The sequence below is a fragment of the Plecotus auritus genome (assembly GCF_963455305.1).
Source record: "Plecotus auritus genome assembly, chromosome: 2".
NCBI lineage: Eukaryota > Metazoa > Chordata > Mammalia > Chiroptera > Vespertilionidae > Plecotus > Plecotus auritus.
Window position 1 is genome coordinate 168,850,858 of NC_137771.1, and position 18,020 is coordinate 168,868,877.

Below are 18,020 nucleotides of genomic sequence, written 5' to 3' on the forward strand. Positions count from 1 at the left end.
TGTGTATACACACACACACACACACACACACACACACACACACACACACATATACACACTGAGTGGCCAGATTATATGATCTCTGAATGCATAATAATCTGGCCACTCAATGTATATCTTATATAATAAAAGGCTAATATGCAAATTATCTCCTTGACCAGGCATTCAACCAGCAGGCAGGCCGGCCAACCACCCATGTTCCCTCCCCCTGGCCAGGCTGGCTGGACCCCACCCATGCATGAAATCATGCACCGGGCTATACACACACACACACACACACACACACACACACACACACACATACACACGCACACTGAGTGGCCATATTATTATGTGTTCAGAGATCATAATAATCTGGCCACTAAATATATATATACTAGAGGCCCAGTGCATGAAAATTCATGCACTGGAGGCAGGGGGTCCCTCAGCCTGCCTCTCATAGTCCAGGAGCCCTCAGGGGCAGAAGTCGACCGGCGATCAGGGGAAGGTGATGCCCCCATCACACCTCTGCTGCTGCCACTGCTGGCAGCGTAAGCCTCAGCCAACCCTGGTTACCTGAGCCTCGGGCAGCCCTGGGCGGCTGGGTAGCCACCATCCGAGGCTTGCCTGTGCCTCGGGCGGCCCTGGGCAGCTGGGTGACTGAGGGGACTAGGAGACTCTGGAGGCAGGTGCGCAGAGTGGCCAGGCCCACCTGGGGGCGGGCCCAGCCTTGCCGCATACTTGACGCCCCAGCAGGGCTGAGGGGACTGGGTGCCACCATCTTGTGGCTGTGGGCACCGCCATCTTTGAGGGCGGGGCAGTCAATTAGCATATTCCCTCCTTATTGGCTGTGGGCACCGCCATCTTTGAGGGTGTGGCAGTCAATTAGCATGTTCCCTCCTTATTGGCTGTGGGTGCCTCCATCTTTGCGATGGCGTGAGTGTCAATTAGCATATTCCCTCTTTATTAGATAGGATAAAACATCTGACTTTGACAAAAAATAATTGTGAAATATGGTGCTCAGGCTATCATAACAAAATGCCATTGACTAGGTGGCTTAAACAGCATAAATTTATTCTCACAGTTCTGGAGGCTGCGAAGTCCAAGATCAGGGTGCCAGACTGGTTGGGTTCTGATGAGAGCTCTCTACCTAACTTTCAGATGGCTATCTTCCCATGTCTTCATACGATAAGAGAGAGAGAAATATTTACTGGTGTCTCTTCTCACATGAGCACTAATCTCATTATAATGGCCCCATCCTTATGACCTTATCTAAGCCTAATTAACTCCCAAAGGCTCCATCTCCAAATAGGGCCTCAACATATGATGGGGGAGGGGGCACACATACAAAATGGAAAGAAAAATAAAAATCTGAAGAGACAAAGCAATAATCAGAACCAGACAAAAATATGACACAGTTATTGAAACTATATTACAAGGAATTTAAAATAATTATAATTAAAATGTTAAAGGATCTAATGGAAAAGTTAAACAGCATGCAGAATCAGACAGATAGCAGAGAAATGTCAACTATAAGAAGAATAAAATAGAAATGCTAAAAGAAACATATTCACTAACATATATGAAAAATGTCTTAAAGAGGGCCATCAGTAGACTTGACACAGCAAAAGAAAAAATGATGGAACTTGAAAATAAGTCAATAGAAATTCTATAAACTGGTAAGGAAGAGAAAAAATAAAATGTGGAAGAAACAGAACAGAGCAACCAAAAGGTGAAGAAAAATATCAAATGGTAAAATACACATGTAATTGGAGCAGAGAGAAAGAATATGAGACAAGAAAAAACATTTGAAGAGATAATGGCTAAGAATTTTCCTCAAATCACAGACCTAAGGAGCTAAAAAAACACCATGAAGGATAAATACCAAAACCAAAACAATAACCCAGTCCTTGGCATATCAAATTTGTATTAGTTTGCTAAGGCTACCATAACAAAATTCCATAGACTGGGTGGCTTAAACAACAGAAGTGTGTATTTCACAGTTCTGAAGGCTGCAAGTTAAAGATCAAGATGCTTGGCAGGATTGGTTTTCTCCGAGCCACCTCCTCTTGGCTTGCAGATGGCTGTCCTCTTGCTGTCTCTTCACATGGTCATCTTTCTGTCCGTGGATGTCATCCATGGTGTCTCTTTCTCTTCTTACTAGAGGCCTGGTGCACGAATTTGTGGGATTAGGCCAAAACCAGCTCTCTGACATCCCCTGAGGGGTTCTGGATTGGGAGAGGGACCCCACCGGTGCATAATCAGGGCCGGGGAGGGACATGGGAGGTTGGCCAGCCAGGGAGGGACTGCAGGAGGGCTCCAGCACATGTCCAGCTCATCTCGCTCAGTCCTGATTGGCCAGACCTCAGCAGCAAGCTAACCTAACTGCCAGAGCATCTTCCCTCTGGTGTTCAGTGCATGTCATAGTGACTGGTTGACAGGTCGAATGTCTGCCCCCTGGTGGTGCACATCATAGCGAGTGGTTGAGTGGCCTTAGCATATCATTAGCATATTATACTTTGATTGGTTGAATGAACAACTGGACACTTAGCATATTAGGCTTTTATTATATAGGATAAGGATACCAGTCATAATGGAGTAGGGGCAAACTTTAACAGTCTCATTTTAATTTAATCACCCTTTTAAAGGCTATATCTCCAAATAAGTCACATTTGGGGGTACTTGGGATTAGGACTTCAACATATGAGCTTTGGGGAGACATAATTCAATTTATATCAATATTCAAACTGCTAAAAAAAAAAAAAAAGAAAAACTTAAAAATACACACAGAAAAAAAATTTACCTACAGAAGGACAAGGATAGAAATTACAGCAGACTTCCTACCCCCCCAGAAACTGTGCCAGTAAGAAGACAATATACTGATATATTTAAAATGCTGAAAGGAAGAAAACTGTTAACCCAAATTCTTTGCTCAGCAAAAATACTTTTCATAAATGATGGAGAAATACTTTTGCAGACAAATACGAAATTCACTGCCAGTATACATACTTTGCAAGAAGTATAAAAGAACAAAACAAAACAAAAACCCACAAACTTTAGGCATAGTACTTACGTGAGGTGATGATGTTAATTAACACTGTTGTAATTATTTTGTAATATGTATGTACCCTATATAATAAAAGGGTAATATGCAAATTGACCGAACAGCAGAACGACTGGTTGCTATGACCGCACTGACCACCAGGGGGCGGACACTCAACCCAGGAGCTGCCCCCTGGTGGTCAGTGCGCTCCCACAGTGGAGTGCTGGTCAGACAGAAGCCTGGCTCCCGGTTGGCTAGCGCAGCGGCTGTGGTGGGAGCTTCTCCCACCTCCGCAGCAGCGCTAAGGATGTCTGACTGATAGGTTAGGGAGCAGGCGTAAGCTATCAGTCGGACATCCCCTGAGGGCTCCTGGACTGCGAGAGGGTGCATGCTGGGCTGAGGAATGCCCCCAGTCCCCTGAGTGCACAAATTTCGTGCACTGGGCCTCTAATATCAAATAATCACACATTGTACACCTTGAACTTATGCAATGTTGTATGTCAATTATATCTCCATAAAGCTGGCAGGGGGTGGGGGGAACTTTAGGCACAAAGAATGTGAAATAGATCAGAAAATTGGATATACACAAAAATTAAAATGGAATAATGGAGTAAATGAAATGGAATAAATGAAAGTAAAAATCTATTTTTTCTTTAGATTTAAATGTGCTAAAGGATAACTGTCTGTTTAAAGCAAAGTAATAACAATGTGTTGTCTTATAAAAGTAAAAGTAAAATAGATGATGAAAATAGCACAATTATAAAATTTACTAGTAAGTTCTTAAAATACTTAGAGGATTTATTTTTAACAAAAAAATTACTCCAGAATGTAAGTAGAAAGAATAATAACTATGACTTTAGAGGAGAAGATTTTGAAAAAAAAAGTAATAAAAAAAGATAGCCTTAATAGATACTAAAAGTATTTGTTGTGGACTGAATTGTGTGCCCCCAAATTCATATGTCTCCTTGGTAATACATTTCTATTGACTTTACATTTAACTGAAATCTTATCTGGGTAGAGAATGTTCTACTTCAAAACTTTATAGAGTCCTGGCCAGGTGGGTCAGTTGGCAGGTTTGATTCCCAGTCAGGGCACATACCAAGGTTGCAGGTTCTGTCCCCGTTCAGGGCAAGTACAGAAGGCAACCAATCTGTTTCTCTCTCACATCTATGTTTCTCTCTCTCTCTCTCTCAAATTAATAAAAACATATCCTTGGGTGAGGATTAAAAAAAAAAGACCTCCATAGATATTGTTTCATGTTCTTCTGATATTTAGGGTTGAGTAAGAGCCAAGCTTATCTTTCTCTGTAGTAATCCTACTTTTAAATTTTGTTTTTAGCCCTTTTTGTCTTTGGAATTTAAAATTTTCACAGTAATGATCTAAATAAAAATTTATCTTCATAAATGTTTTGACAAACCCTTTGAGTTCCATAATAGTGCCCTTTTTAGTTGATGTGTGGAGATTTCTTTTTTTCTGGTAATAGTCGTTGCTTCATGAATTTTATGTTTCTCTTACAAGTACATCTCTTAATTTTAGGGTACTGCTTTTTCTTAAGGCCTCTATTTGAGGAATCTTCTATTTGACCATTTTTGTCTTTGGCTATAGTAGGAATGAAATAATAAAAGCAGTAGCTTTTGTTGCCATTCTTGGTTGTGCAGCTCTCACAGGAGGACACGCCTTTGCCCTCAAAGTTCATTAAAATCCTCCATCATCTCAGTGGTGGAAATCAGCAGGGGGGAAGCTGCTCACTCCCAGTCCAGATGCATAATAAATCACCTTTATTGTCTTACCAAAATCTATAGAATTTTCTTTGATTCTATTTTATGAAGATATTTCCCCCCTCCTCTTTTTAATTATTTTATTTTCAAGGTTTTTTTAGGGAAATTCAAGAGGGGGGATTTTTAGGCTGTCTCTCTCCATGTTGTATCTAGAATTCAAGCCACTAATTATTTTTTAAACATATATTTAGATAAGGTCAATGAATTCAAATGCAAGGAAAGGGTTAAATTTCTTCTACAAGTGTCAGCAAAATCTGACAAAACAGGAAAGAGGAACAGCTTTTATTAAAGAAAGTTACAGGGTATACAGTCATTGAGAAAGTCATGAGAAGAAAGGCTTTCACAGGAGTGGAAGGGATTGCTCTTCCTTCTAATATAACGCAGACTAGCACACACAGACAGACAAGCGGGGTCATTCCCAGACATTAGCCCAACGGTGAACACAGCCAAGATGGCTCTCAGATGGTAAGTGATTCTTCTTCTTTTATTATTATTTTCTTACTAGAGGCCCGATGCATGAAATTTGTACAAGGGGCTCGGTCCTTGCAGCCCCGGCTTCGTCCAGAAGGTCGTCCAGATGGTCCTCTGGAAGGTCATCTGGACCGTCGTTCTGCTGTTCTTTCTAATTAGCATATTAGCTCTTTATTACATAGGATTATTTTTGAAAGGCAATTTTTAATGAAGTGACTTCAGCGGCAGGCTGAGGTTAAGGTGCTGTTTTCTTTCTTTCCTGCCCAAGATGCTAATATGCATTAAGAATGGTCTATGCTATGAAACATTAGCTAAAGTCCCAAAGCCATTCTTCCCTTCTTGGAGTATCCACTCTAGGTTGATTCCAGAGTTCCAAGACAGGGAAGCTTTTTAAACATTTTCTATCAAAGACATTTGACTGCCACTTGAAGGAGGGAATTATTGAGCTGCTCACATTGTTATTGCTTGTTAGTTTTTTTAAGTGGTTAATGTTAACTTTGTAAATTTGTTTTTCAAGTGTTTCAATGTTGCAGTTGTTGACTTTAAGAATCATGAAATTTTAAAATGTCTGCATAAGCATGACTAATAGAGAGCAAATTTTGTGTATACCAACGTCAGTTTGGCAGGGGGCTGAGTTAATGCGACAGAGACGGTAGAAAGGGACAGGCTAAGGAAAAGGAAGAGGAAGAAGAGGTATAAAAAGAAAATACAGAACCCAGATAATGAGTCACAAATAAACCATGGGAGATTCTGAGTAGGGTGAGGTGATGGAAAAAAGCAGAGTAATTCAATTAGCTACTCGGCATTGAACATGCTTGGTGTGCTGTGTACTTTACTGTTATTTCACTGAATTTTAATCTTTGCACTGACTCTCAGGCAAATACTCTCATCACTGTGTTTGATGAATGAGAGAACTGGCTGAAGAGGCTAAAGCTCACACTGCTCATAAGGGTTAGGGCTAAAACCTTTCTTGCTGGTTGGCTGTACACCACAGGGTTTCTCCATGCCCTGGCAGTCCCCTATGGCTGTGACTTACTGGAAGGGTTCACACCTACCTTTTCTTGGATCGTGGCAGCTGGGGTCAGCTGTTATTTACTACTGGTCTTTGAAAATCTAAGTAACCCTCATGTACCCAGTGCTTACTGGTTTGGAAAATGGCTTTGCTCCTTTTATTTCAGAAGGTTGAAATTTAATTTCCAAGTAAAGATTACTTTTCCCTCCAGTGGAATTTTGAAATGTTACACATGTATGAAAAATATTTTCAGAATTTATAATTTTTATGGAGCCACAGAAGTGGTACCACTTAACTGTGTTAATACTGCTTGTAGATGTCTATAGAACCACAGGTCACTGTCTAGATTCTCTTTGTTTCAAAGTGCTTGAAAATTGATTATGCACAGGAAATTTTAGAATATAAATGACCAATAAATAATGTTTAGTCTCATCTGAAATAAAAGAAATACAAATTAAAACAGTGAAATATTATTTTTCTTTTATCAAAGTGGCGTGCTTCTCAGGAGGGAGGGACATTTATGTCCTTATTACCAGACAATGGTAATATCTTTTTGGACAATAATCTGTTGATACATTGTCCTTAAGGTGTGTATTTCCTTTAGCCAACCAGTTTAACTTTTAGGAATTTATTGTAAGGACTTAATCATAAATGTCTGTAAAGTTTTAGGACATTAATATTTTTCTTGCCATTGTTTCTAATAGGGAAAGTCTTGGAAATAAGTGTGTGAACATAGGTAATTGGTTAATTAGGGAATATCCATATAAACCATACAATCATTAAAAATTCTATTGTAGAACAATTCTTTAAAAATATATTTTATTGATTTTAGAGAGGAAGGGAGAAGGAGAGAGAGATAGAAACATCAATGATGAGAGAGAATCATTGATTGGCTGCCTCTTGCATGCCCCCTACTGGGGATCGAGCCCACAACCCAGGCATGTGCCCTTGGCTGGAATGGAACCTGGGACCTTTCAGTCCGCAGGCTGATGCTCTATCCATTGAGCCAAACCAGCTAGGGCCTACTGTAGAACAATTTTTGATATGTTTAGCTTAAGAACAAAAAAATCAGAATGTATAGTGCTACTACGTTTATTACATACATGATACCTGTATACACACAACATTAATCAGAAATATAGATAATTTTGATTTTCTACTTTGTGTTTTTAAACTTGGATTATATCTGCATGCAGAAAAATAAATTTAAATATCTAAGAAAAAGAAACCAATAACTCATAATTTGTAAAATTTCATTGTAAGGACTTTGGCCCTTTGTGCTTAATTTTTTGTATCTCGACTCTTCCTCAAATATATCAACTTTACCCATAATTCACTAAATCCTAATAGGCTTGTTTTCATAGAACATTCTATGTAGAAGACACTAGAGCTCTTATTTTCTTATTTTACGGATGTGATGGCATGGCTCTAGAGTGAGCTGCATGTTGGGAGAAAGAATAGTGTAGTGGTTAAGTGGCTATACTTTGGAACATGAGCGCTAGGGTTTGAATTCCAGCTTCTCCCATTTTCTAGCTGTATGACTTTCGACAAGTTACTTAACAATTGTAATCCACAGTTTTTTATGTTTATAATAGGGATAATTGTGACTTGTTATAAGGAGGTTATAAGATTTTAATGTGATAATCCATGTAAAGTGCTTAGAACCTTGTTCTGATAATTACTCAGTAATTATTATTAGTTGTTTTTACTACTATTACTGTTAGAATTTAAAAATAGAGAAAAAGTGATTTGCCCAAGATTATACAACTATCGATGGCAATATGATGGCAATAGGAAGGTTTTTTCAAGCAGGTGGTTAATACCCTCTGAGCCCATCAGGACAACCCCAGGCTTGGCTGCAAGGGGAGCTGACCAGAAACAGGCAGAGCCTAAGTACAAGGCCAGACACTTCAAGGGAATGACTCTGATCACAATGGGAAACCAAATGCTGGAGAGGAGGGTGCAGCTAAGGAAGCTAAGAACCAGGTTAGGCACAGAGATAAATCCTGGAGCAAAGAGCTAGTGTAGGAGGGAAGAGATAACACATCTTTTTTATAGACCATCAGCTGTAGGCTTCATGGGGAAGGGTGTCACATTGGTTTAAAGATCCAAGGTCTGGGTGATTAAATAGACAAATAGGGTGCATGATGGAATTGCAAGCATAGCTACAAGAAGATGCCTTACAGATAGTAATAAAAGAGTTTGAGGTAGAAACTGGGAGGGATCGGGACAGGAGCCTCCAGAACCCAGGCATCCAGTCATGATTATCCTAAAGTCATAGCCTAAGTTTGAACAGTCATACGTAAACAAGCAGAGATAACGATAAAATTTGCTTTAAAAATTCCTCTGGCATCAGAATGCAGAACTGATTTGAGATGACAAGGAGATCATTTAGAAAACTATTGTAATAATTCAAGGACAGGTGTTAGGGACATGAAACCAGGGTACTTATGGTGGGACCAGAGAGGCGAGGATGCATTTAAAAGATTTTTAAGAACTACAGTTGACAGGATTTTGGTTTTGACAGATGTGGAGCTTGGAAGAAGAGATCTAAATACATGGTGGCATCCTTTCCCCCAAAATAGGGGATATATAGGAAGTGGATTGGGTTTGGGCTGGGGGAAAAAGAGGGCAGAAGTTGAGTCCATTTTTTAATATGCTAAATTTGAGATCATGTGGAGAGCTGAATAGTAGACAAGTGTATATACAGGCAAAGAAAGAAGTATGGGCTGGAGTAGACATTAAGAGGCTTTAGCATAAGTACAGCTGATAATTGAAATTCCTGTTGTGGGTGAGATCACTAGGGAGAGATGGTAAAATGAGAAGAAGCCAAGGATAGAACCTGTAAAACTTTGACATTTAAGGAGGTAGATGAGGATGAAGAGTCCAAAATAAATTCCAAGGAGAGACTATAGATTGGAACAAAGCAGGAGAGAGATGCAAGAAAGAGGAGGATGTGTCCATGGAAAGACAAAATACATTTACCAAACTTCTACATTGAGCACATGAGATACAATAGAAAAAGTGACTCTCTAGGAACTCAGTGTTAGGTTGAATTGTGTCCCCTCAAAATTCACATGTTGAAGTCTTAACCATCAGTACCACAGGATAGGATCACGTTTGGAGATAATCAAGTTAAAATGATGTCATTAGGGTAGGCCCTAATCCAAAATGACTGGTGGTTTATGAAGAAGAAGAAATTTGGATGCAGAAACACAGATAGAGAGAAGATGATGTGAACAGACATGGAGAAGAGGGCCATCTACAAGCCAAGGAAAGATCTCCCAATATCTTTATTTTGGAGCTCTGACTTCCAGAACTATGAGACAATCCATTTTTGTTGTTCAAGCTACTCAGTTTATGGTACTTTGTTTACTGCATCCTGCCAACATAAGAATGTCTAAACCTGTAGAGAATTTTTGTAAGAGTTTACTTGATCCAAACTGATGACAATTGTTGGGAAGCAAGATCTCAAATGCTCTGAAGAGTGACAGTTTTGCATTTTCTTTTATGCATTTGGAATTAAGAAGAGAATATAGGGAAGATTACATAAAGGTGAAAGAAATCAAGGCAGGAATTGAATGATAGGGTAGTTAACAAGATTATGTGCTCTCTTGAAAGTGACTACACTTTTGAGGGGTCTGAAAAAGAAGCATTTCATTGGTATATTAACCTAGATGCACAAAAACAATGGACAGGGCTTGGTCAAGGCAAAGATAAACCTTTGACTAAAGAAGTTCTATTCCTAGGACCTGCCCAGTTAGGATTTTTTTTTTATCAGAACACTCTGTGAGGTTACTCTCAGTTAGATTTATTACAGTGCCCCTTTTCATCCACTATCCCTAATAAACTAATACATTTGGTAAATGCACATAACACCTTAATAAGAGTGCATACAGCCAGAGAAAGAAACTGAATACATGTCTCAGATGTGGGAGGGGGAGTGTCCAAAAAGATTAGGTTACCTAAGCGAAGAGGAGAAAAATATTTCACAAAGCAGAAGGTAGTCACAGGATCAAATTCTGCAGAAAGGCGAAGTAGGAGAATGACTGAAAATGTCAATCCCGAGGCCTTCAGTGACCTTTGTAGAATATGCCCAGTTAAGTAGGAGTAGTCCTCAGAGAGCTGCGAGTGGAGACAGCAAATAGACCACTGCTGCAAAACATTTGGTGATGAAAGGGGACCTCTTCACTGGACCAAACTCGCCTCTACTGTCCATAAAGAGCCACATGGAAACAACTTGAGTTGAGTCAGCCGAACCTGGAGTATCCTCTAACTTAACAGCTAAACACGGGAGAGAAAAGTCAATACTTCTTATTCCACTCAAAACTGGTTTGGGAAGGATTTCAGGAAGAAAACGATTTTTTGTAGTTGTCATTTTACATGTTGGGATTTTGGTACAAACACAGATTCCACTCTGTTTTGTTAAGCCATAGAAAGTTATTATTCAAATAATAATAATTATTCAAGGCTTCTCAAAGATGAAACCCATGGTGAATTTGGTGATGAAAAGAAGAAACAAGTTTGAGTGAAATTTTGGGGATCACCTATCATTTATTTCAATAAGCAGGAAAAAAAAACCCCATAGACTTGGAATGGAGAAATATTAAAGCACTTTCTTAGAAAGCTTTGAATTCAAAATGAGTCTTAAATTTTCTTTCCGTAGTCTCAAGGATTTGATTGGCCAAATAACCCTATGTCACAGTTCTATATTAGGGAATCAAATTAATCAGATTTGACTTTAAAAAAAAATCTAATAAAAGACTGAATAATAATAAAAAGAATGAAGTAAACCAGTCAGAAATTCCCTTGGAGTAAAATCTTAAGTAAATAACTACACAAAAGATAAATCTAGATCATCACACCCATCTTACAAATATTTTCAACCAACTAAAGAATAAATCTTTATCAAGAACCTGATAGTTCTAAGGCACTGTGAATAAATAGCCAACATGTAGTTTTAATAGTCTAACTGGGAATATAAAACAACTCTAAAATGACAAAAATGCCCTACCTGGTTTGGCTCAGTAGATAGAGTGTCAGCCTACAGACAGAAGGGTCCTGGGTTTGATTCCAATTAAGGGCACATGCTTGGGTTGTGGGCTCGATCCCCAGCGGGGGGCATGCAGGAGGTGGCCAATCAATGATTCTCTCTTATCATTGATGTTTCTATCGCTCTTTCCCTCTCTCTTCCTCTCTGAAATAAATAAAAATGTATTTTAAAAAATAAAATAAAATGACAAAAGCAATCCAGTGCAGTTAATGACTGTGATTAAAAAATAAATATAAATGACAAAAACATTCATTCTCATTAGATATTAAAGAAACACCAAGTCAAATACCAATTAAATATTTTCACTTATCAAATTAAATAGTAAACAAACAAATGAATGATCCAATTAAAAAATGGGCTAAAGATATAAAAAGACACTTCCACAAAGAGGATATGTAAGTACAGGTGACAAGTAAGTACATGAAAGGATGTTCAATGTCATTAGCCATTATGAAAATTAAAACTAAAACCACAGTGAGCTATCACTACACACCTATCAGAATGGCTAGAATCTATCTATATATATAAAAGCCTAAGTGACCGTTCGACCATTCAACTGTTCGACTGGTCAACCGGTAGCTATGACGTGTGCTGACCACCAGGGGGCAGACGCTCAATGCACAGGCATGGAAACATGGAACAGACTGATGAATCTCAGAGGGAAGAGAGGAAGGGGGAGGGCGGGAAGAGATTAACCAAAGATCTTGTATGCATACTAGAGGCCTGGTGCACAGATTCGTGCACCGGTGGGGTCCCTTGGCCTGGCCTGTGGGGATCGGGCAAAAACTGGTAGTCCGACATCCCCTGAGGGGTCCCAGATTGTGAGAGGGCACAGGCCAGGCTGAGGGACCCTAGTAAAAAATAAGAAAATAACCCCATCGTAAGTTGAGAAGCATCTGTACAAGCAACTCCCATCTGCCCACGGCCTATTTCTCTATGGTTTAGTGTTTTCAGTTCATTCAGCACCTTTGTTCCAGGCACTGTGCCACACATTAGAAATACACCAAAGATGAGTAAATATGATTTCTCTCCTCAAGGAGCTCAGGTTAGTGGTAAATATAGCAACTGTGATGATTTTTTTATGACAGTGAACTGTGTGAGGTTCCACAGGAACACAAAGGTAGCTGTTCCATTTGTCTGTAGGCAGCATTGTGTCTTGAATAAGTGCCAGAGTTTTGAGTCAGTCAGGCTGCTGTCAAATAATAAGTAGTTTTATATTACTAGTGGTATCACCTTGGGGAAGCCACCCAGCTCCCTGAATGTCAGTGCCCCCATCTGTAAAATGTGGCTATGAGTACTTACCAGTGCCATGAGGGTTATATGAATTTATAATAGATGTAAAAGCTTGCGGAAATAAAATATTTTAGGCTTCACATTTTTTCTTTAAAATCTATTCTTTCTTTTTAACTTTATTTTTCAAGTACAGTTTGCATTCAATATTATTTTGTATTAGTTTCAGGTATACAGCATACTGATTAGATAATCTATACTTTACAAAATGTTCCCCATGATATTGCCATACCCAACTGATACATACATAGCTATTACAATATTGTTAACTATATTTCCTACGTTGTACTTTACATCCCCAGTATTTTGTAACTACCAATTTGTAGTTCTTAATTTCTTCATCTTTTTCACCTAGTCCTTCAACCCCCCCTCCCTTCTGGCAAACATCAGTCTGTTTTCTGTGTCTATTAGCCTGTTTCAGTTTTGTTTGTTCATTTATTTTGTTCTTTAGATTTCATATATAAGTGAAATCATATTTCTATGACTGAGTTGTTTCACTTAGCAAAATATCCTCCAGGTCCATCCGTGCTGTCACAAATGGTAAGATTTCATTCTTTTTTATGGCTGAGTAATATTCCATTGTATATATGTATCATCTTTATACTAGTATGCATTTGTCTATTGGTACGCACTTGGGTTGCTTCCATATCTTGGCTATCTTACCTAATAATAGAGAAACATGGAAATTGACCGAACCTCTGCTACGCCCACAGCCAATCAGAGTGAGTATGCAAATTAACCCAACAAAGATAGCAGTTAATTTGCATACATACCTGGGTCCCAGGAACCTCCTCGGCATCCAGGTCACTCCCAGCCGGCCATCGGGCGGAGGCTTTAGGCTTGGGAAGGGGCCGAGTCTGAGATCGGAGGGGTAGGGGTCCCCCTTCCCAAGCCTAAAGCCTGGGCAGAGGCTTTAGGCTTGGACAGGGGCCGAGCCTGGGATCAGAGGGAAGGGGAAAAAATCAATGGAAACATATCCTCAGGTGAGGATAAAAAGAAAAATAAAGAAAGAAATGTCATATCTTATGAAAGGCACATCTTGAAAATGCTTAAAGAAAGTTGTCATTTTTTCATGGTGAAGGGACTGGAGTCCGTGTTGATGAAAATACCTTGGCAGCTGCAGTGACTGGCAGTGGCTGCAGCAGCGGGGTGATGGGGCTGGTGCCTTCCCCTGATCAGCCCGGTCGCCTCCCGCAAAGGGAGGCCAGACTGTGGCTTAGGTCCACTCCCAATGGGGAGTGGGCCTAAGCCATCAGTAGGACATCCCCTGAGGGCTCCCAGTATGTGAGAGGGGGCAGGCTGGGCTGAGGGACCCCTCCCCAATGCACGAATTTCATGCACAGGGCCCCTAGTTGTAAATAATGCTGTAATGAATATAGAGGTGCATATGATCTTTCAAATTAGTGTTTTGGATTTCTTTGAATATATACTTAGAAGTGGAATCACTGGGTCATAAGGCAGTTCCATTTTTAATTTTTTGAGGACCCTCCATACTGTTTTCTATAGTGGGTGCACCAATCAGCATTTCCAGCAATAGTTCACAAGGGTTCCCTTTTCTCCACATCCTCACCAACACCTCTTAATTTTGGATTCCTATTTTAAGTTAAGACTCAATTTTCTTTAGCTCTGCCTTTTCTGATTCAGTTCTAGCAAATAGATTTTTACCTATAATCTAGAAGTTGCCATAGTAGAACTCCTAATTATAGACAATGAAGGTGAATAAGGTGAAAGCCACCTAAAATATATTTTATGTAAAGGTAGGATGCCAAAAACATTAAAATAAAATCCTGTTCTATAATTTGTAATCATGTGCATATGTTCTGAACTTTAAATAACTCATGCCTATTATGTCTGCTTTTAATTTATAAAGACACTAGAGGCCTGGTGCACAAATTCATGCACGGGTGGGGTCCTTCGGCCTGGCCAGCGATCGGGGCTATCAGGGCCAGCCAGTGGGGGCTGCGGGAGGTTGGCTGGCCATAGGAGGTTGGCTGTGGGAGTGCACTGACCACCAGGGGGGCAGCTCCTGCATTCAGCGTCTGCTCCTTGGAGGTCAGTGCGCATCATAGCAACTGGTAGAACATCGTTCGGTCATTTGGTGGTTGGGTCACTTAGGCTTTTATATATATAGATGTTTGCCCATTAGCCATCATGGGTAATGTATTCAAATTTGCATTTCTAATTCCAGAAGATATATAAACTACCACATTTCTTTATAAAAAATGTTCATTCCTCTTGCTCTAATAATTTCACATTTAAGGATTTAGATGATAAAATAATAATAGATATGGAAACATATGTGTGCACAAAAATGTTCATTATGACATTATTTAATATAATGAAAATAAGAATTAACTAAATTTTTCATAATAGGTGAGTGGTGAAGTAAATTAAAAATGAAATTGATAATGACTTTAAAATGACAGAAGAAAACATAAGGCTATGAAATTATAAAGAATATAATGCATAGAAACAAGAGAGCAAGTGAATATGTCAAAATAGTCATAGTGGTTCCCTCTAAATTGGTAAAATTACAGAAACAAGGTTTTTTCTTTGCTTGAAATTGTTAAATCTACAGTGAATTCACATTACTCAGCAAAGCAGGATGAAATCAAGTTAAAAAGTAATTGAATGGTGAGGTATAGACTGTGAGTCAGGAGTGGCAAACCTAGAGTGCCTACGGAGATCATTGATAACAAGTGAGTAAAGGAGGCCTGTGGTTTATTACACCCTCATGACGTGTGAATGGTGGAGCCGAGTTACACCAGCAGACGAGCCTCACCTGGAGCATTGCTTCTGATCACCACTCGGTTGTCCTGTGTGCAGGAATGTGGTCCAGCACACCTCAGTCTTATTTTTCAAGGGAAGTCAGAAAGGTAGACTTATAGGTGAAATCTCCTGATTTTTACATACATAGTGCCTTATTGTCCGGATGGGTTGATTTGGCCCAGGCCACCAGCATTTACCTCTGACCTGTGTTGTGCAACAGAGGATTAGAGGAGAGGGAGGTCATTGTGAATGGAGCGGTAGGAATATGTTATATTCCAGGCTGTAGGGAATCAGGGCTAGAAGGGAGGGGGCTGGGACTGTTTGTTTATTAACTTATGCAATAAAGTTTTACTTAATCTTGAGACAATGAAAATGAATCAGATAGAGATCCTATTTAGAAGATACTCAGGAAGGAGATTTCCCCCCAGCTAACATTTCTTACCACATGGCAGGCATTTTGGCATACCATATTACATCGTATATTATATATTATTTCATTTAATCCTCACAACTCCAAGGGTAGATACTATTATTTGTTTCTAGTTATATTTTCACACATACAGGCAGAGTGATTCCTTTACACGCTACTTAATTAAGTATTGATCTGAGAGTCCCATCAGTTCTGGGAACCTTAGGAAAAAGTTTCCTTAGATTAAAGGAACTTTGGACAGGTTACTTATTTATCTAAGCCTCAGTTTCTTCATCTGTTAGAAGGTTTAATAGTTTCAAGTTTTCAGAGGGTAAAGATTAAGTGAATGAATGGAGGAATATGAAGTGCATGGCTCATAGGAAGGAATAAATGATTGCTGTGATGAGCAGGGATGGGACTAGGAACCTTATTTATGTTGTCCCTGAATCTTTACAATGACCATGTGAACGAGGTGTTATTTCCCCCCATTAAACAGTAAAATGAGGAAATTAAGGTTTAGATTGGGTGTAGTAACTTACCCAAGGTCACACAATTAGTAAGGGGCAGAGTGGAGAGGCTTACTCAAAAAGTGCCAAGCTATGTCCCCAAAAAGTATGCTGTTACCTGTCTGACATTCTAATGATAGTCATATAGTATTATTGGCTAGAAATTCAAACAGATTCAATTCTATATCCTGCTAAAATCTTGAGGTCACCGGCTGTGTGTCCCTGGGCAAGTAGCCTAACTTCTCTGACATTCAGCTTCCTCATCTATAAAACTTTGCATGTTTATTATATAGATTAAATAAACCAATACTTTTAAAGTTCTTAGCAGAACTTTTTAAAATTATAAGCAATCAGCTCAGAGTTATTAACTTTAATAACATTTACTGGACCTGTTACTGTACTGGGAATGCAAAGGGGAATGAAAGATGTTCCCTGCCCTTAACTCAGGACAGGACAGACATATGAACAGTGACATTAAAAATATATATTTTTTTGCTTGGCCAGTGTGGCTCAGTGATTGAATGTTGACCTATGAACCAGGAGGTCATGGTTCCATTCCTGGTCAGGGCACATGCCTGGGTTGCGGGCTCAATCCCCTGTGTGGGGCGTGCAGGAGGCAGACGATCAATGATTCTCTCTCATCATTGATGTTTCTATCTCTCTCTCCCTTCCTCTCTGAAATCAATAAAAACATATTTAAAGAAAATTTAAATCTTTACTTGAGGACATATTTCTATTGTTGTTTTTTTAAAAGAGAGGGATGCAGGGAAAGAGGGGGTGGGGCGGAACATCGATATGAGAAAGAAACATGGATCAGTTGCCTCCCTCCCGTAAGTACCCTAACTGGGGATCAAACCTGCAACCTTTTGGTGTATGGGATGGTGCTACAACCAACTGAGCCACCTGGCCAGGGCATGAACAGTGAATTTTTAACACAATGAGGAAACTGTTATAATGGAAGAATAAATATTGTTATTCAAGAGAGAGAAAGATACAGATATGATGAAAAGAGAGGGAAGGATGCTGGCAAGTGTTCAACTGGAACTAAGGAGTAATTTAGATCTCAAAGGAATAGTAGAGTTTTGCAAACAGAGAAGGCAGGAAAGACATTTCATGCAGAAGGAATAGCTTCTGCAAAAGCAAAGAAGGCAAAAAGTCTAAAAAGGTCTGAGAATCAGGGAATAGTGAGCAGTTCATGTATGACTGGAGGGTAAGTTGTACGAGGTGATTGATAGAGGCAGAAGAGAAGAACTAGATTCAGGCTTTGAAGGGCACCTGTGAAAGATCTTGTGTGCCCTGGTAAGAAGTATGAAGAACAGAGATCAAGTCTTTAAAGTTAAGGATATTTCATAATCAGATTGTTTTGATCAAGGGCAGTAGTAAGAATAGTGAGAGTGGGAAGGAGACTTGACTTGGGGTGGGTGAATATACAATGCAATATACAGATGATATATTATAGAATTGTACACCTGAAAACTTTATAATTTTGCTAGAGGCCCAGTGCATGAATTCATGCATGGGTGGGGATCCGATCAGGCTGGCAGGCTGGGGGGAGGGGCCAAGGGCGTTTGCCTTGGTGCCGCCCCCTCACCTGCTCTACCATCCTGCCTGTGGGGCAATCGATCAGGACCGGGCCTCCTACTCGGCTCCCTCAGTGCTGGGAGCTGGGCGGCGGCCCTGCCCCCCGCTGCCGCCATGGGGCAATCAGCG

At 39.8% G+C, this 18,020-nt stretch overlaps 1 protein-coding gene across 10 annotated transcripts in view; it reads left to right on the forward strand.

Annotated features, from left to right (window-relative positions):
* Positions 1–5,106: 5,106 nt before the first annotated feature.
* Positions 5,107–18,020, forward strand: part of CD86 (CD86 molecule) — an 84,277-nt gene continuing 71,363 nt past the window's right edge. For 6 of the 10 annotated variants that reach the window (XM_080654736.1, XM_080654741.1, XM_080654738.1 and 3 more), the window contains exon 1: positions 5,107–5,265. In XM_080654736.1, the coding sequence (XP_080510862.1) occupies positions 5,252–5,265 (14 nt within the window). In that variant the 5' untranslated portion in view covers positions 5,107–5,251. The remainder of the gene's footprint in view (positions 5,266–18,020) is intronic. The other 4 variants (XM_080654745.1, XM_080654737.1, XM_080654743.1 and 1 more) reach the window with 1 other exon arrangement.